General features: G+C 38.7%; 1 protein-coding gene across 2 annotated transcripts; it reads left to right on the forward strand.

Moving 5' to 3' along the window:
* Positions 1 to 4,449: 4,449 nt before the first annotated feature.
* On the forward strand, positions 4,450 to 19,645 carry C1QTNF3 (C1q and TNF related 3). 2 transcript variants are annotated; one of them, XM_008932055.3, is made up of 6 exons: positions 4,450 to 4,637; positions 9,820 to 9,931; positions 12,125 to 12,279; positions 15,818 to 15,947; positions 16,636 to 16,735; positions 17,827 to 19,645. In XM_008932055.3, the coding sequence occupies exons 1-6, from the start codon at positions 4,554 to 4,556 to the stop codon at positions 17,984 to 17,986; spliced, it is 741 nt and encodes a 246-aa protein (XP_008930303.1). In that variant the 5' UTR covers positions 4,450 to 4,553; the 3' UTR covers positions 17,987 to 19,645. The 2 variants fall into 2 exon arrangements, with proteins under 2 accessions (XP_008930303.1, XP_008930302.1); XM_008932054.3 differs by having other exon boundaries at positions 4,467 to 4,841.
* The last annotated feature ends 547 nt before the right edge of the window (positions 19,646 to 20,192 follow it).

Consider the following 20,192-nt stretch of genomic DNA (forward strand, 5'->3'; position numbering starts at 1 on the left):
GAGCTCTGCCAGAGGCTGCTGCAGCAGTGAGCCAAAGAGCAGCACTGTGCTGGGCATTTTGCACCGGCACTGGAGAGAGGAGAATCTGTCCCTATGCTGGTGGATGTTTCAGCCAGGCAGGGAATGGGTAGCCCAAAAAGGGCAGGACTGGGACATACCCAAGAAGCAATGAGCCCAGAGAGCTACAGCAGGCTGGAAATTTGGCGGTGGTCAGTGCATCATGGTGGCACTGTGTTGGGTGGCCCTCATCCTTTCAGCTTGGCCTGACGCTCTCACAGGCTCAGTGGAGAGTGCTTGTGCGGGTGCAGACTATCTCTGTGTCCAATATGGAGGAGCTATCACTGCAAAGAGGATTATTTCTAAGTGAGGGAATGTTTAATCATGGATACAAGCCTGTCTGGGCTATGGAAGGCTTTTTAAAAAAAATTATTTTAATAATTTTATTTTGTTGCTTCTTGAAACAGTGGCCTTCAATTTTACCTAATAACTTCACTAATAACCCACTTTCCCAATGCCAGTATAAATAACATAGTTATAAGAGTCCTCTTTCCTATGGAGCAGTTTTTGCTTGCAGAAAAGGTGGGAAGCAGCTTTCCCCCACAGGTTATTTCATTTTAGTTGATAGCACATTATCTGGCATTAACAGATCCATGTTCTTCACTTCATCTTAAGCTGTTGATTAGCAAAGACATACCCTGCTGCCAGAGACCAACAGGACAAAAGTAATGACAGCTCAGCTGGCAAAGGCTGGAAGGGTGATGAGAGGTGTATAAACACATAGCTAAGATGTAGGGAGGGGACCAGATTTCATATTCTCTGTCAGCATACCTGCAACACACACCAGCCTTGCACCTAAAAGCAAAACCAAACCTTTCAGGTTAGTCCTTTTCTCATCTCCAGATTAGGAGTATCTGTTCTTTTCAGCATGAAGCATTTTCAGTGTTTTATTGTAGTACAAAATTAATTCAAAGCTCTGCTATTTCCATGTCCTATTATTTTAGATTCAGGTCACATGTTTGAATAAGTGTATTTGACTGATTGGAGATCAAGAATGGACAACCAGACTCAGTTCATCCACGGCTTTTTTACTTCCGACTCCAGAATTTTTGCCTATAGACAGTGATTTTGTGGGACAGCTATTCCTTTTTGAAGGCACAGTGCAGACTAATGGGCAGCAAAGATCTCTGCAAATGGGATTCTGTTCAAAAGATTGGAAAAAAAGAGCAAAGTCTAAACTCTACTATTATTTTGGACCAAAAATGTATGTAGCATCAAACCACAAAAGCAGCGATAGGTAGGAACCAGGTGGACTCTATTAGTAAGTGAGGAAGGGAAGGAATCTTTCTTCTTCCTAATAGCTGCCAAGAAACATGCTTGTTTCAGCTCTTGCATGAAATGATAGATGGGAGCTTTGAAGCCCAGATCTCTTTGGTTTTATGCCTTCCCCTTTTGGGACATGGGTGCTGTGGATGTTCATTACTCACATTGGAAACATTTGCCACAGGAAGCTCCTGGAATGGAGTTTGGAAACCTATGAAAGCCCTAATGTCAGCTGAAAACACCAGTGCTGTCCCAGCACTTGCTGAATCAAATTATTAAGTGCCAAAATAAATTAATGTTTGTCTCTTAGTCATTCCCAATTTTACAGAATCCAGGGGTTTCAAACTCCCTTCCTACCAGGAAAATCCTCTCTACTTGAAAAAGAAACCCCATTTTGATGGCAGCAGCTTCCAAAATCTGGAACTGTGTTTTCCAAAGTCTTGTTTCACTCTCCAGCAAATTCCTTTCCACCTCTGTTTGCCCAGTGAAATAACCAGAATATCTGCATTTTTAAAAAATCAGCATTTTCAGTAGTCATAAAGCATAGGCAAGACTATTTAGTTAATTGGTATTTATACACAGAAGCAAGACTCAAGAGCTAATCTATGAAGTGTTACCTAATGATTGTTAATAACTGGCTTGAGAATCTCAGATTTCACTGAAATTGAATTAAGATTCCTGCCATTAAATCTTCAACATAGGGGCAATAAATACAACAAAAGCATGAGGCAAGGAGATGCAGCTCTGTCTGGCAAGACTCTGGGTTGAGATAACCAGGAGCCATCCCTGCTCCTGGGACTGTTGCTGAGACAACTCAGTCATGTTTATGACATTGAGCCCTAAGGTTTCTGCTCCTATGCCACATTTGGCTGGTGGAGGAGAAAAAACCCTTGGCTGCCTTTGGTTCCAGTAGCCCTGAGCACTGTCCCCGTGCTGGCTCAGCCCAGATCCCATGTCTGTGGGGGCAGGCATTGCCTTTTTGGGGGAGTGGTGCAGTCCCACACTCCTCTCTGTGGGCTGTTGAATAGGAAATTACCAAGACAAATGGGTGGATAGAGTCGAACACTGGTACTCTTGGCCTTTGTGACACAAGCAGACATACCCTGACTGTGACGTGTTCACCCCTCTCCTCTCATCTCCAGCCAGTGTCTCCTCCTGTGATTTAACTTGTCCTGCTGTTCCCCACAGAAGGAATCAGAATATGAAACAGATAGTGGTTTCTCACTATCATTCAAGCACTTTCTCACCATCATTCAGCAACCATCAACTGCACATCCCTTCCAGCATCTACAGGGGTCTGAATGAGCAATCTGCACAGATCTGTCTGCTGGGCTCATTTTCCATTTTGACAGGAGAACCATAGCCTCTTTCAAATTCACAATTTCAAATTCAAATGTTGTTTGAGCCTTATTCTCACTTGAAGTCAAACACAGGGTTTCCTGTGATTTCACAAGGATTGAGATTAGGCCTAGTTTCTGCAGATGCTCCACAGCTCATCCCCATCTCAGTAACATGCCAGGGAGTGCAGACAGATGGGGTGGATGTCCCTTGCAGCTGCATTTAGGCATGCATTGAGGTATTTTAGCAGGTGAAACTAATTCATTTTTCTAGCAGTGTCCATGGAGTTATGCTTTGCTGCCCATAGCAGCTTAAGGCTTTCTACATTATTGAATAAGTTAACACCTCATATCACTGGTGGGTCTTGGCCTTCCTGTTGATCACATCCTGGATTGTTCCCAGGATGTCTTTCGGAGTGCACTGTTTCCCTCCTCAAGACTAAGCCTGGGTAATATTTCTGGATCATTAGCTTCTGAGGCTGCCTTCTCTAGGGACGAAGAACTCACCAACATCCCAACAGCCTCCTGGTACTCCCAGTTCCCTTGCATCCCATCCCTGAGCATGTAACTTCAGCCTCATGCTCTAAAAATACCCACTGTGGCACCCTGCACCATGACCCTGACATTTATCAGACAGATGAACAGGAAGAAAAAATATAAAAACAAAAAAAAGAAATAAAAGAGGGATACTTTAGGGCCACAGAGCACTCCAGAGGACACAGAGGAGCCTCAGACAAAAGCTAAGCAGGGGGGTCAGCACTGAATAACTTGAGTATGAGCCAGTCCATCACATTGCATGACCAGAGATCATTTCTGGGACTGATGGCTTCAGCAATGTTGCTGTAGCTATGTACTGGTGCAGAGTTTCTCACTGCCCAAGGAGTTAATTGCTCTTGGGAAGGTTGGGTGTGCATGTGAATGTGTAAGCAGAACTGCATCCTGTGGTTGTGGCTTTCTAGAGAACATTGGTGGATGGTTCAAAAACTAAAATAAGGGTATTATTATTATACATACATAATTTGATTCTTTTAGTCTGAAATAAGCCCCTGGTAAATTTATATTTACCTGGCAGCAAAAATATAAAACTTGGTTTGGCAATTGCATTTAGGAAAACATTAGGAACTCAAGGGAAAAAATATTGCCTGGCTGAGTATGTTGAACTAATGCTGAGAAATGGGGCTCTGTGAATCTGAATTCAACCCAGTTTTTCAAAGCTACTTACCCAGCCTCCTTCCACTGTTGGCCAACTGACAGAAATTCAATATTTTTCTTTTAGTGAATGAAAAGCGTAGTCAGAAACAGCCATTGGGTCAGGATCATATGCAAAAGCTCCTCTTGTGCTTTTGTTTCCTAATTGCTTTTGGAAGGATTTTTCGGACTGGGCTGACGCAGTTGTGTGTGTGAATTTCCTGGCAAATAAGAAAGGTGACTGTGTCCAAAAGACATTTGAGAGTGTGAATTCACAGCCTTTCCATGTCTAATCAAGGAGCGTAAACCATTAGCCACATGTTCTCCATTTCCATCACATTTTTTCACACTTAAACAAAAACATGCCAAAGGAAAGGTGCTACATTTTTTAATGCCCCCAAATAGGAACCACAGGAGTCCATTAAATGCTGTGGTCATTTCCAGCATACAAATCAATTTTCCTTGTGGTGGTGAAGTGGTGAATAATGCCTGGTTTGTTTAAAGGAGCATGACTGATTTTGGATGAAGGATCCTGTCACTTTGGCATTTTTAGTTTTATTTATTGCATGCAACCGTATAAAACCTGGTACTGGTCTCAGTGCCAGGCTTACTAGTGGAAAAGCTGAAAGGAACACGTAACTCCTGGTGCAGCAAAGAGGTTCTTCTGCAAGACATTTGCTGGACTCCTGAAAAATTATTTTGAGTAACATGGCAGAGAAGGATTTCATCAGTTGGCATCTACTGGCTTTATTTTTTCTTCCATTTTGCCTGTGTCAAGATGAATACATGGAGGTGAGCAGAAGATCTTATAAACCAGTGGCCAAAATATTGCAAAGTCACCACCAGACTGGTCATAAAGGTTCCAGAAGCAGGGAAATATTGAAACAGCGGAATCAACTTATAGAGTGGACTGTTGATAATAGCACTTCTACAGACCAAAAAGTCCTGAGACCAGAGGTAGATGATGTAGAACTGACTACCTCAGATAGAGTCCAGGTACTCTTAATTAATCTTCTAAAGATATCTTTAAAGCTAATGAGATATTTTATTTTTTTTTTTGCTAATATTATTAGTGATATATTTATGAAATAGTTGTTATTAAAGCTGTGTATTGGTCTGTATCCTGCTGAGTTGCTTTATAGGATCTTTTAATTAGCTGGTAGAACCAGCAGTGGTTGGGGACACTGGTTTCAACATAGACAGCAACCCTTTGTTCTGATGAAAATGTGAACCTGTGAAATCATATATTCTGATATATAGTCTCTTAATTATTCCAAGGTATTACTTATTTAAAATATTAAAGTTTTAGAATTTTCTAACTCATAGGGATGTGACAGGAAAATACAGAGTTCTAGAGGTATTTGGAAAGATTCAATTAGCAGACAATAACTTTACTTGAAAATGACGTATATAAAGTATATTTTTTGAGCTTGAAAGAAACATAATGAAATTCTGAGTGTTCAAAAATTTTATTCTAAGGGGTAGCTTGAAAAAAAACAGGTACTAATGTAATGAATAGATTTAATAATGTATATCAACTTGAGAGAGTTTCAGAAGAAAAAGACTCACAGTGAAAGTCTAATCATCTTCAGTATCTGCCTTTTAAACTGGGAATCTTTTTATGCCTTTCATGCCACTTTAGATACTGTAGTCATTAGCTTACATCAAAGGGAAAATGTTATAACTTGATTATATATAAAATATTGCAGTAGAAATTTAAAAGAAAAAAATCTGGAGGGCAGAAGATGAAGTTTTTCTAGCACTAGGCAAAACAAAATTGCACTCAAAGCTTTTTTCTTACCAATGTTTTTTAGAACATGAGTGTTTTATTCCTCTAGCTGATAAAAATGTTTCAGTCCTGAAACATTTCAGTTCAACTTTTATCATTGGGGTTTTTTAAAACTCTTTCAGATCAAACTATGATATTTTGAATTGCCAAGATCAAGGACATGCAGACAAGTGTTGAATAATAACCTGCATCATGATAAGCAAAGAAGAGATTTGATTTTAATCCTGTCCTAGGCTTGAAGAACTGAAACACATACAAATACAGGAATAGGTTTAATACACCACTGTATTCCCTGTATTTAAATTTTATAATGCCTTGTATTTTGTACTTCTTGGGTGGGATGCATTTTGTACTTCTTGGGCAGGAGCTAAATGTTCCTCCAGTGCATTCAGCAAAGCAGATATTTTAACTGTAGGCATGTTATATTGTGCTTGCAGTATATAAACAGTGTAAAACATCAGGTGCACAGTCCAAAGAGCCAGCTAGTGTGTGCAGTCCTCTCTACAGCTGCTTTCTACATACTATATACTATTGGCATCTAAAAAGACTCCCTTTTAAATCAACATAAGTTCAGATTTAATACATAATTTCAGGATTTAATACAAAATTATAACTTTATAGGGGTCAAACTCTCCCTCATGGAAAGTGTCATTGTGTTTGGGATGCATGTGTCTCTCGTCAGAGGGTTTAATGCAGGATGTTTGGAGTTGCCTGCTGGGGGAAGAGGTTGTGACATTAAAAATGAGCCCAGTGAGTCTGAGTACAGCTGATGGCAGTCACTTACCTGCCAGACCCTCTATAAGAAGCATTCTTTTTTTGGGAATGATGCAATTTTTGGCTTACTAGAATGAAATGGAGCACTAACAGATGCATGACAGGGATAATCAGTCACAGAGTGGCTTACGTAATAGGTGTTTTCCAGTTCCAGACTCCAGGAATTTCTAGGCAGATTAAAAACAAAGGTGGCACTGACATGTTTTAATTCATGTCAAACCTGTCTCTTCCTCTTGAGCTATGTGGAAACTGTTCAATCCTTAAGTTCCTACTTTCGTGGTTGTTTTAGGTGGAGTTGCTTTACCCAGCTAGAGAGAACTTAGGCTGGAGAATTTTACCGTCTTGTTAAAGTGTTTTAAAGGACCCATTTTTTGTTGTGGAACAGAGACAATAGCATTTGTCTTTGCTGTTATCTTTGCTGCACTGGGTGCAAGGCCAGTTTCCACACTGCTGTTAACTTATGTGAAATATAATATACGTTTCTCAAGCACAAGAACTCTTAGTGACTATGGGGAGCCATGACAGACCGTTTTTCCTTTTCAGGTTGTTCTTTCAAAGTCTCTAGATATTCTTCATCCAAGCAGTGTTTTACCCTGAATTTTGGCAACTTTTGTTTGTTTCTTTGCTTAGAGAGGATGCATGGAGGGTGCTAGTGCCCACAGAGGCACACTGTTTTACAGAACAGGAGCCAAGAATTGTGGAGGTGCATTACTCCTTTTCTGAATTGTCTTAGACCATAAAACAGAAACTCACAAAATTAATCACGAAGTTAAAAAGGACTGGGTCTCCAATTATGATTCGTTCACAGATTTAAATTGAGGGGATTTTATAGACCATCTGTTGCCCAGAAATTTCTCCTACATACTAAATCACAGGAAATTTAGCAAATAACCTCAGAAATATTTCCAGTTTTCTATCTGTATTAGGATATCAGTGTGGCAGATGCATTTCTCAAGCTCCTAAATCATATTTATGTTCTGAGAGTAAAGCCAAAGATTCACTGTGTGATAAAATTTATGCACAAATGGCTACACAGAACGCCTTTGGCAAGTAGATTGTAATTAATCTCTGTGTCACATTTGAGTGTAATTTTACTTTAGGAACACATTTTTCCTTTAAATATACTCTTCATGAAGTTCTCTGTTTTTAGAGATCAAAAGAGTATCCTGAATATTCATTATATTTGGCAGCTGATTGTGAACATTTTTTCCTCTTAGTGAAAAGATCAGTGAAAAGATAATGAGTTAATATTACTTTATGACTTGCATAAGTAGTTATTTTGAAGTCAGTGGAACTATTTGCATACAAACAGACTGGCAGGACTTGCCTCATTTCACATGTAGAAACCTGCTGAACTTTTTTCAAGGTAATGCCAAACAGCACTTGTTTATGACTGGCACTAGTTCATTTTTTATGATAACACAGCTGGTTAGCTAATAATGTTGTTTAGGATTTCAGTGCATTGTGTGATAAAGACAAATCATACCTGCAGGCAGACTTGAGAGAGTCTCACATGCAGTCTACTTTGCTGGATTCATGTCTTCCCTTACCAAAAATCCACAGTTCCAAGTCTTTGGGTATCTCTAGGCTTGTATGACTTATTTGCTCTTGGCAGGTGTGTATACAGTTTGCCTTCCCATTTAACATGAATATGAACTACTATCTAAAAAGAACCGGATATTTTAATCTCAGTGCAACAATTATCATTATTTTAGGGGGTACAAAATGTTTGCACAATTCCAGTCCTCCTGTACTTGTCTCCCTTTTAAGGACTGAAAACGAGATGAAAAGTAGGCCTACTTCTTCTCCCATAGTAGGAAAATTATAAACAGTATACTGGGTGATTGTCAGTTATGTTCTTCCTAACAACTAGGAGACACAAAACAGCAAGAAACATACAAAGAGTTTCTCTGGGAACAGACAGTGCAAGAGTCAGAACTCATTTTTCTCAGAAAATATGGACCTTGTCCAGAATTAAGCTAAAAAGCATAGCCTTGACCAAACCCATAAATATGAAGCTCTTCTGCCCATTGGCAAGTCTTAACATTTCCATAACTCGTTGAATAGGAAGGATACTTGTTTAGCTGTCAAGTCAGCCTTTATTCCCATTGTAACTCCACCATCGTTGGTTCCAGCTGGAGAGACCATACATATGTCCCAGTGGAGGAGTTGCAGTATTTTGGTTGTGGCATGAAAGGTGTTTTCTGAATCCATAAACTCCAAAGCCTCCTGAAATTAATGAATTCTGGGGGTATGTTTGCTATCGTTCAAAACGCAGCTTCAGTGTTTCAGATGAAGTTGGCTGATGACGCTGAGGGCAGAAATAAGCATATCTGTGTGTTCATTTGACAGCTCTCATCCCACCAGAGGCTCATTTGCTACCATTAAACCAGTAAGTCTGCATTAGGAAAGTAATTTATCAGAGCTAAAGATGAAGGTAAAGAAAGAGGAGGAAGACAAATAGTAGAATTATTAGAGAAAAGTAGAGGTTGGATCGGTGTAATTATCCCTCTCTAGATTTTAAGAACTGCATCTCAGGATATTAGCAAAGAATTATGGGGGCAAAGAAACAAAGAGGGACAAATAAGGAAGAGGGAGAGAAATAAAATCAAACCCTGCACCTCTACCTCAGCTGACTCACTGGAAGATTTGTGGTGACTAAGCCTAGTTGTGAAATCCAGTCAGAATTGAATGAGTCTCCATTAGTATAAATACAATAATATGAAAAAGAAAAGCACTTAAACAAATCTACTATTAAGCTATTACTACAATAGCTGTGCTGCATATAATAAACTCATTCATTTATTTATGCTGCTATATTAGTTTCAGCAGGCAAATAGATTTTCATAGTTACACAGTCACCACTACAAATAATCAGAAGCCCCTAACACCATGTGTTGCAGTAAGTTCAAATTTTTGTTTTGTATCTTGGCAATTTTTTAGGTTCTCCTAACTTTAATAGCCTGTAAATATGCAGGTCTGGGATCACGAATAGGAATATGCTGCACAGCCTTTTTTTTAATATATCCTGTGGGTATATAAGCTTGTTTGTCATCCAAGGTCAGTTAAAATGTGGGATCAGGATGGGAATCTCACTGAAATATTCATCAAAATTTCATTACTTGGTATCATTTTATTTTCTAAACCCTCATTAATTGACAGGATAAGCTGGTGTTTTTTTAATATTCATATAGCTCTTAGAACACTTCAAGAGCTATTCCCTTAAAACTTCAAAAAATAACATCTTCAGGGACAACCCAAGCATGTGAGATTTCAGCCCAGATAAGAAATGTTTTGAAAACTTACCAAATATATAAATAGAGAATATATAATGAAGACCCTGTAACCAACATGCATAAGACTGATGTCCTCCATGAATGAGCTACTTAAAACTTATTTTTGTGCACTTAGCCCCCCCAGCCTGGACCACAGAATCCAGACTGTAGTTCCTGCTGCCGTGGTGACTTTGGAGTTCGACTCTATCAAGGGCCCCCAGGACCTCCTGGGCCCCCTGGGATGCCAGGTAAAGATGAATTTTAATTAATTTTTTGATTAATCTAATTTCAGGCTATAAATTCCAGGCTATTCTATGAAATATCAAAGAGTGGCCCAAATATCAGTATTTGGGAACAGATTCAGCAACAAGTTTTTCTATAATTTCTGGGTAGACATATATTTTCAGTTATATTCTAAAGTATTTTCCACTGAAAACCTGTTTGTTATTAAAATTCGGCTTTCACAAATTCATACTGAAAGTAATCTTATTACATTTCTAGGGTAAATTAGTCTCTCTTCTTAAAGCAGCATGAAAATTCCATTAAAGTTGGAAGAACTTGTTCCCTGGAGTTGATTATTGCGATCACCTTTGTATATCCAGCTGTGTTACCGTGTACTGTATTCAAGAGATTTTCTTCATCTAGCATACTGCTAGCCAGTATTTTACAAAGACACATATACTTTTATTCTCTCATAGAAATTCCTTCATTTCCTTCTTTCATCTTGTCTTCCATAATAAATGCTACCTTTTTTTTTCCCATTAAAAATGCACAGAGAAGAACAGGATACACAAGAAAAGTGTGTACTTTGATCTGATAAATGGTATGGAAATAGAAGAGCCTAGAGAAGGGAAAAAGTTAGTTGTATGTTGCTGTAACTTTGTTATGGCAGCTACCTTCAGGGATTTGAAAATCACCATTCCTAAAGCAGATGAACCAACAGACTCATCTCATCTTCAAAAGTTTACATATTCTGTTATCACAGTAAAAACGAAATTCAGTGACCCACTACTTATTAATAAATTGTTGGCTTCTTAGGAGCAGGACACGATTTTATACTAGACCCACACTTCTGAGACTGCAGTGGACATGCTGGGACACGGCCTAGTCCTTTTCTCATGTATCCAAGTCCCACTTTCTTGTCACCACAGGATGCCACAAACAAATGGCTGGCAGCAACCTTCTGTACCCTGTAATTTCTCTGTCTCCTTCATCTGCTGGATTTCATATTGTTGTGCCTGTAAGGGGAACAACAGCAATTGCTTTTCCCTTTGATTGAATCCAGTGTTGCTTGCAGACTTCTGTTCTGAACTGGTATAAAAGTAGTTCTGGCTTTACATAAAGATCATTCTTGTTATTTTTAAGAGTTAAAGATTCCTCTATCCAAACAAAAATTTATATTTCTTTCACCATTTATCTTCCTCATTTAATGTAATTTTTTTCTCAATACAAAAAATCTGAAGAATCACTTTATCATCAGATGTGATCTCAAACAACACTATTCTTCTTGGAAATTTGTAACCAGAGAGAATAATCAAAGAAGAAGCAGAGTTACAAAGCACCTAACTTCAGTTCAGGTAGAATTAGAATAATGATGACATTAATTAATCCCCTGAGTTGAAAGATCAGGCTTTTGCTGCAGGAGGCATAATAATTGCTCAGTAATTCTAGCCAATTTCAAAATTCTGTCAGTTGCACAGACATTTGCTCGGTAATTTCCTCAGTAAACATCAGGGAGTAAGTAATACTGCAGAAGCAGGAATATGCTTTATAATGAGGTTTTTTACAATAAGCCATCTCAGAAAATCTTAATTATGAAAATTCAGTCTCTCTTTAAATCTAGAAGCATGCGGTCATCAACCCCTTCAAGCACCCAGCAGTCTGAGAATGCACACTCTCCTGGTTTTGGCACAGATGGGTCATAGAGCTAGTTAATGCTACAGCCACTCTTCATTTGTGTGGATGTGTTTTAAATACAGCAAAAAGTTATTCGTTGTTATCTTATCCTACCATAATTAAATTAAATTACCAGGAAGTAAGTTTTTACACCAGAGGAAAGCAAGAGAACTTTTTCAGGCTACCTAGTGTGTGTCAACAGGCAGTGGCTTTCCCTTTCCTTGAGCCCCACATCTGCTGAGATCTTCTTGCACTTCTCCTCAGCAAAGCAACGACTTGAGACAATGGCAGGTTATACAGCAACACCAAGACAGCATGAGGGTTAACTCTTAAACATCAGTCTATGTCCTTATGGAAACTTGCTCACCAAAACCTTCACCTTCAGTTTAAGCACACAGCTGTTTCTTATCCATCAAAGTCCAATCTGTGGTTTATGGTACTGAAGATTAGATGTGTTGCAAACAGGTGGAAGAGGACCCTGTCACGCTTATCTGTTAAAATACATTACATGATTTAAGTTAAACAGAAGCTTTGTTTCCTTTCAGGAAATCATGGAAACAATGGAAATAATGGAGCAACTGGCCAGGAAGGAGCCAAAGGTGAGAAAGGAGACAAAGGAGATATGGGACCAAGGGGAGAGCGTGGCCATCATGGACCCAAAGGCGAGAAGGGTTATCCTGGGATTCCCCCAGAGCTACAGGTACAAATTCTCTGGTTCATGCTGGCTGCAGCAAATCTCAAGTTATGGTTTCCTTCACGGAAAAACAGCACCTTACTGCTGTAAAATAATTAAGAAGTAAATCCCCCTGTAAATGAATATTGTAAGAGGCGTATATAGCCCTTGTCCTGACGGGCAAATGTACTCTGCCAGATCTTCCCGGAAAATAAAGGGTTAAGTCTTTCTTTAGAGTTAGAATTCAGCTGAGAAATGGACAGGAAGAAACACATATGCTTCTCTTCGAGGGCAAAAAGCCAGTATCAAAGTTATTAAAGGAGAATTGCTGGGACTATCATTTTTCTACCAAGCTGTATCACATAATAACTGTGCTTCCTACAGCATATGAAAAGAGTAAAGGAGTCACTCACGCTTCTCAGGACTGTCAGGCTTTGTGAGATTCTCAGAAGCAAATGTATCCAGCTCCTCAAAGTATGGTCTCAAACCTTTGAGTGCAGACAGAGTCCTCTAGTTTTAAAAAATTCCCCTTGGTAGATTTTTGTATATGTATATCTCTAGATACTTTAAATATGTTGGGGGCCTTGTAGGTTCTGCCTATGAATGAACCCAAAAGCCAGATGAGCAGGGTTCAAGCTTGAGCTGTTAAGCTCAAGACTGTGTTTGCATAATCTCACAGTTTTTGCATTAGAGCTTCTTCATATCCCAGGAATCTGGCAGATGGCAGAGAGCTTGTATATGTGTATATACATACTTACATACATATATATATATATGTATATGTATACATGAAGTACAGCAGAGACACATTGTAGTCCTGTTCTTAAAGCAACCAAAAGTACATGGCATTTGGATAGCTTAAGACCCCTGGTTGCTGTTGCAAAGGGGATCTAAATGAGTTGCCCCCACTGTATATCACAGTGTAGCAATACACAAGCAGGTCACCTGCAATAGCAGGAAGACTTGACTGCCTTTATAACATAGTGCAGCTAGGGTGCTAAAGGCAAGATTTAGATGCATGGGGCAAGCCACTGAGATACATCCCTCCTGGTCTCCATCTTCCACAATGGAGGGAACTCCTGAAGGTCACATCAGCTGGCGTGGGGAATCCTAAAACACTTCAGAAGGCACCAGGTGCATTTGTGTGGGAAAGTGATGGCAGTCAGATTCATCTCCAGACAGCCCACATGTGAGAGAAACATCTAAGCTTCCATTATAATTTCTTAGGATCTTGAATAGCAACTCGGCTAAATCTGACAGTCACTACTGCTCTTGGGCAAATGGCACTTCAGACACCAGAGAGTACATAGATCTCCAAAAAGTATAAGGGAGGTTACATCCTCCCTCATACAAACACTCTTAAGTGGAATCATCTTAGCCTTGACCTGATTTGTAGCCCCCAAACCAAATCCACCACAGAAGGGGAAAAATGGGATAAAGCACACGTGCACAACAATAAATAGCACTTCAAACCCTCTGATGTTCTGATCTGTTTCCACATATACCACTCTTAACTGAAGGACCTTGTTTTCCAATAACAGTCATTCACATGTATTTTATACCCTCATAAAAGGCATGAAAATTAACAGTAAAATCAACATTACAACCAACAGGTGCAGTGTGGAAAAATTACTCTGGATTTCTTGGAATTGTGTATGTTTGAATTCCCCGCCCTGAAGGGGTGCATGAAGATGGGATAATTGCACAGAATACAACTCGGAATGAAAACAGTTTTAAAAATGGATGGACTTCTGTAATAAAGTATAATTATTTTACTAATCTTAAAGAATGAGCTAGAATTCACGATATAGCTAAATATCTTGAAAACATAATTCCATTCAACACATATCCTTTTGCAATTTTAAAGTGAACTATCACTGTTTTTTCTTACATAAAGGTAACAATAGTAATGCAATTAAAACTGAAAAATGAAAGAGGATGAATTAAAAAAAGAGCTCATATTTTAATACCTATTTCCAAATAAAATGCCATCACTGCTTTTAACAGATGTGTTTAAAAATTCTTATGGCATAGCATATCATTTCTTGTTAGCATCATGCTTAACAATTTTACAGTTTGGGTAGGTATAGGAGAAAACACTTTTGAATACAATACTGGTTTAAGTACAGGATTATTTTGGAAAACTTGGTGTATCCCTGTTGACCTGTTACTTCTAAATGAGACCTAGGAAGAAAGGACATCTTTTTCAGCTTTTCTGATGAGCCCAAGGAAAGCAGCTTAGAGTCAAAGTGACTGTGAAATGGAATCTAGACAGAAAGCAGCAAATACCATCAAGCTGTCACTGCAGCTGCTTTCCTTTAACACATGATGAACTTTGATGTGATCCTGGCTGAGAAGCAAGACGTTAACAATTTGCCATCATAGAAAATGCATCCATGCAGGGATAAGGAAAATCAGCCCAAGCCTTCAGCTCACATCTGGAGCTCCTTACATTTCTGAACAGATGGCTAATGATTTCCATTGTTGGATCCAGACTTGAATTTGATTGTCTGTTTTGGTTTTGTTCTCATTTGGATCTGAAATCAAAAGAAGTTTGGCATGGTTTTTTATTCTTTAAATACCAGTGTAACTGGAATGACACCAAAAAATGTCATTTTTGTGATGGGCTGTAACAACTGTGGGTGAATACTTGTCATGTAAAATGTTGAGATAAAAATAAATAGACAAGTCTTTATGTGACCTTCTGGCAACAAACTTCAGCAATTCTGCCTGTACCCCATTTACTGACAGTCAGATGAGGGGGGATCGTACACTCACAGAAAAGATCACCCCTGTCCCTGACCATGCAAGCTGGTAGGATCATTCCCTGGTATCTTGCTGAGGGTAATTTGAGTTGTCCAATGTGGACATTTTGGACTGCTTCCTATGAAACATTTTTGATGACAAGAAGTAAAATGTGAAGTTGAAACACAGTTCACACTTTCTTAGTTTCCTGTTTTGGTCTCCACCACTCTCTGTTTTCATGGCTGAGGACAACTGATAAGAGAGAACAAAATCTGTGAACGTTGAGTCTTAGCAGCTGCACTTCTAGAGAACCACTAATAAAACTGCTTAATACATCTCTAAGGTAGTTAGAGCTAAGAAACACAAATCTGTATGTACTTTACCAAATATCATTTATTTTCACACATTCAATTAAAAGCAATATGCAGTGTAAATGCATTGCAGAATGTATAAAAACTATATAAAACACTTCTGTCAGAAACACCATCCATTTCAACACCATTTTTCTGTTGCATCATCCTACAGAGACTTAAAAGTAGATAAAATCTGAAGTGAAGGTTCTGAACTGCAAACACTTGAACATACACTTACTTTACAGTCATGAATAGTCCAATTGAATGTAAGAAGCCTAGACTCTTCCAGGTTCATTCAATGGGAGTTTTGTTACTGGAGTTTATTGGCCTTGGAGCAAGCCCTAGAAGAACATCTCTGTCAGAAAAATAAACAGACTGCAAATACAGGGGTAAAAAATCTGTAGTTGATGGCTCTACACATGTGCTTTTCATGAACAGTTGCCTGAATAAGAACTGGATTTTTGCAGGTCGCATTCATGGCTTCGATGGCTACTCACTTCAGCAACCAGAACAGCGGGATCATCTTCAGTAGCGTTGAAACCAACGTTGGGAATTTTTTTGATGTCATGACTGGGAGATTTGGTGCTCCAGTGAATGGTAAGCATTTTCAAAACAAAATAATGCAATTCTTGGAGCTGTAGGAAGAACTGTAGGGAATAATGATGAGACACTATTTAACTGCCTTTGCACAAGGCACTGATGAGATTTGCTCTGCATAGCTCTTGCTACCTACTTTTGACAAAAATTAATTGAAAACTCAGCACGGCAAGAGAGGTCTTGCCAGCCAGTGAGACTAGTGCTGGCACAAAGGCAGAAGGAAGAGGCATGGCCAGGGCTGGGGAGGGAGCAGGACTTTGCTGTGGCCTTCAGCCACTGTGATGAGAGAACCACAGGCTCGATGTTGTAGCAGCAGCAGCTTCACAGTTGCCTCCTCTGCCTTCCGCCTCCAGTAACTCTCTTCATCCTCATCTTCCCCAGTTCAGCTGTGAGCTGACCTGCAACAGATGTGTGGCTGGAAATGAGGCATTGCAATTCTTCCTGGGTTATTTTTCAGCTGCATCTATCCCCCATCTTATGCAGCTGTGGTGTGGGAAGAACAACCCCTGCAACATGCAGAAATAAAATTAAGCAGATTTTGGAATGCTATAAGCAGAAGCAAAATACCCACTGATAACTGGAAGGCAGTTTTGTCCTCAGCTGTTATGTTTTCTAAGCAAGAAGCATAAATCTGCAGCATGATTACCTCCCTCTGTGAAGCAAACGTTGTATTTGGTAATCTTTGCAGGAGTGTATTTCTTCACTTTCAATATGATGAAACATGAAGATGTGGAGGAAGTGTACGTGTACCTGATGCATAATGGTAATACAGTGTTCAGCTTATATAGGTAAGTGAAGGGCCAGACCATTTTAATGCAAAAAACATGTTTCTACAGAAGTGATAGCTTGCTCGCATTTCAAGAAATGTGAAATTGCTAATTTTTTTTAAGAAATTCACTATGGTAAAATAACCAATAAGAACTATTTTATTTTGCCCTCCTCAGCTTTAAAATTTGGAGCATAGACACTACAGATTCTGGACTTCATCACAAATTTCTCAAACTCCGGGAAAAGGAATTAGCACTCCAAGTCAGGGATGGAGTTCAGTAGTAATGTGCTGTCATTCTGCTAATATATATCTTCATCTTTATTTTGCCTGTCAGATATAGGAAATAACAAGGTGTTCAGCAACCTGTTACAGTCTTGTTAGAGATGAGGGGAGAGCAATTTACTTTTAAGTTGAAAAGTGTTTAAATTGCAGTAGTAAGGATGAGTAAGAAGCAAAGGTCTTCCATTTACTGGCTTTATCATTAGCACACCACCAAAGGCTGCTTCCTTCCTGATAGATCTTTCCTGAAAAAGTGCTCTATTTTTTTTTGCCCTGAAGCACTGATGTCAGAAAAGGCAACAGGTGGAAGCAAAGGAACCAACAATCACGCAAAGCCAGGAGGTTAGCCCACATCAAACGTATCTATGTTCCAAGGAAAGGCCTCAGGATGGAGTGAGCTGCCTGTCTCTGCCCGCTGACTGTGCTGGGAGCACAGGGGCTCAGCTCACATCAGGCTCCTGACCTGGAGCCATTTAAAATTAGCTGGGATGACTTCAAGGGAAAAGAAACATCACAGGAAATCTGTAGGGTTGTGATGAATGAGCAGAGTTTTATCTTAAACAAAACAATTTGTTCCTGTGCCCTGGAAAAAGTTAAAATTCCAGAACTTCAGAAAGGAATGAAATGATGCAACTAGGTAAGGTGCAAAATTTGACTAGGAGATCAAATGTAGAAAGTTGCCCAAATATCCTTATAAAGCTGAAAAAATGTTGGCAGCCTTTCAAGGAAGTTTTGCTCAGGATAACAATGTACTTTCTTGGATTTTTTTTTTGTTTGCTTGATCATTGTTGGGAAACAAAAAGGTGACTTATATAAAATATTCATCCACAGCTATGAATCCAAAGGGAAAGCAGACACTTCAGGAAACAGTGCAGTCCTAAAACTTGCCAAGGGAGATGAAGTTTGGCTGCGAATGGGAAATGGAGCCCTCCATGGGGACCATCAACGCTTCTCCACCTTTGCTGGGTTTCTTCTTTTTGAAACCAAGTAAAAGAAGAAACTATCCAACAGATGTTTATCTGAGGAAACATCTTTTTTGGAACTGGTATTTTTCACTGGGCTGTGTAATAACATTACAACATCAGAGGATCAAGAAGGCTTGTCTTGATGCAATGTGTTGCTATTTGTGTATCAGAGATGAGCTGAATACATTGTGTAGCTGACACAGAGTCACAGAATATGTATTGTCATTTGGGTTGCACCTATTGAATCGTTAAATGTTGCTACTCATCTTTTTCCCGAAGTGAATGAAAAACAAAGAAAATGAGTTTAAGTAATTTAGAGAGCAGTTTACCCAGTAAAGTCAATTTTGTCTGTAAATATACTTTAGTTAAGTATATGTCAGGAACTGAACACTTGATTCAAGTTTTTCTAATCATTTATTCAGTTCTTATTACATGTTCATTAAAGTTTGCATCATGGAAACAGGCCTGAATGTATTATAAGCAGGCTCAGTTGAGACCAGATCTAAAGGAGTAAGTTTGTACTGGATTAGAATGAGCTCCTCAAATAGAAGAAAAAAATGTGAAAATAAAGATGTCAATGATTCAGGTTTATTGCATTTCCACCTCAAACCTCTGATGATGTATCTGGTGTCATTTTTCACAGATTTTTAGCACATATTTATGCTTACTCTCTCTTTTAATGGAAGAGTGTTAGTAGTTCTTACCTTAGTAGCAGCTTGAAGGTAAGGTAATACAGTCTGCAGTGTGAAGGGGATCAGGCAGGGGAACTGTAATGTTTCTTCCTAGCCTTAAAACTTTTCAAATCTGATGTAACTGAATGCAGGGTGTCAAAACAGAGGTATATACGTTAGAGAAACCAGGATACGCCAACAGCACAAAGAAACACAAGCTTTGTGGTGTTTGGAGCTCTTTTAGAAGGATGTACCTTATAATATTGCATATTTACTTAACAGTGAAGTTGTCGATACAGTTTTCCTAGCAGCTTTCCAAGAACCAATATTTCAGGAAAAGACATTGCAAAGCAGCAGCAGCTAATCCAGTTCAATATTTAACTGGTGAAAGCAAATGGTGTCCGGCTCAGAAGTTCTGGTCCCAGTAAACTGGGCCACTCTTTGGCATTAACATTTATCACCACCTTTTCAAAATTTGGGTACCTGAAATTCTGTCTTGCTATTTTCTCTTCATTGAAGTCAGCGCCAAAGTCAGTACTGAAATTTGAATGTATTGTCTGCTCCTCACACACAACCTAATGAAACATAAATTCTGTTTTAACAGATATTCCCTGCCATTAATGTATAACAAGCAGGTGAGGTTAGGAAAACATTTATTTTAAATTCTTTCTTACTGGATGCAGACATCAGCAGTACAACAACGGAGCAAATGAATCAAAAACTGCCCTGTGAATTTGTGTGTCCTTTTACATGTTCCAAGCGTATGTAACCACATTGTATGAAGAAAAATGCATGTTGATACTTGATGATTATGACTTGTGATTTTTTAGTTTTATGCATCAACCACTGAAAATATTAGCTTTAATGAACTGTTGTCCGATGAGTTTTATCATTTCTTTATGAACTTGGGTCAGGTTTGCACCACATAGGTTTTCAAAACCTGAGACTATGTTATTTTAATAAGCTTACTTTGTAAATCATACATTTATCCAATAAAGATTAATGGTTACAAAACTATCACTCGTTTGTTCATATCTACATGTACCAAGGACCTTGCCATTTGGAGACTATGAAGATATTCTTAATATGCTTTTTCTAGGCATTCATTTTGCTACTGAATGGAAGAAAGCCAGCATTAAGGGTTAAAATATATTTATTTTACATATATACATATATATATATATACACACACATATATATACATAAAATTTAAATCCTCAAGGTTTTCTTTGGGGACTTAATTTTCCTTTATAATATGGCCATTTTAATCCATTTTGGTCAGAATAAAGCACTTAGAAACTGTGAGACATACACTCATTTTCAGCTCCTTTATATTATCCCTTTTAAGGGTCATAATATAAAAGAAAGTAGTGTTTTGCCATACCTGTTTTGAGTTGTTTTCACAAGTTTTGTTCAACTTGGCCTGCTAAGAGTGGAAAGTGACTAGGAATTATCATAAAAGCATCTGATAACCGAAAAGCAGCATGATCTCAGTCCCCAGATTAAAGCTAAAGAGTTTTTTGTATCAAGGTTAAAACTTTCTAGGTTTTGTATGAAATTT

Source organism: Manacus vitellinus, unplaced genomic scaffold, assembly GCF_001715985.3.
Source record: "Manacus vitellinus isolate BGI_N305 unplaced genomic scaffold, ASM171598v3 scaffold_36_pilon, whole genome shotgun sequence".
In the NCBI taxonomy this organism is placed as follows: Eukaryota; Metazoa; Chordata; class Aves; order Passeriformes; family Pipridae; genus Manacus; species Manacus vitellinus.

Bases quoted from the DNA above. Each gene is read 5' to 3' on its own strand.
- C1QTNF3 (XM_008932054.3), top strand. From the start codon at position 4,554: ATGGCAGAGAAGGATTTCATCAGTTGGCATCTACTGGCTTTATTTTTT. The intron at 4,842-9,819 runs GTACTCTTAATT...TTGTGCACTTAG, and splicing joins CTACCTCAGATAGAGTCCAG to CCCCCCCAGCCTGGACCACA. The intron at 12,280-15,817 runs GTACAAATTCTC...GGATTTTTGCAG, and splicing joins GGATTCCCCCAGAGCTACAG to GTCGCATTCATGGCTTCGAT.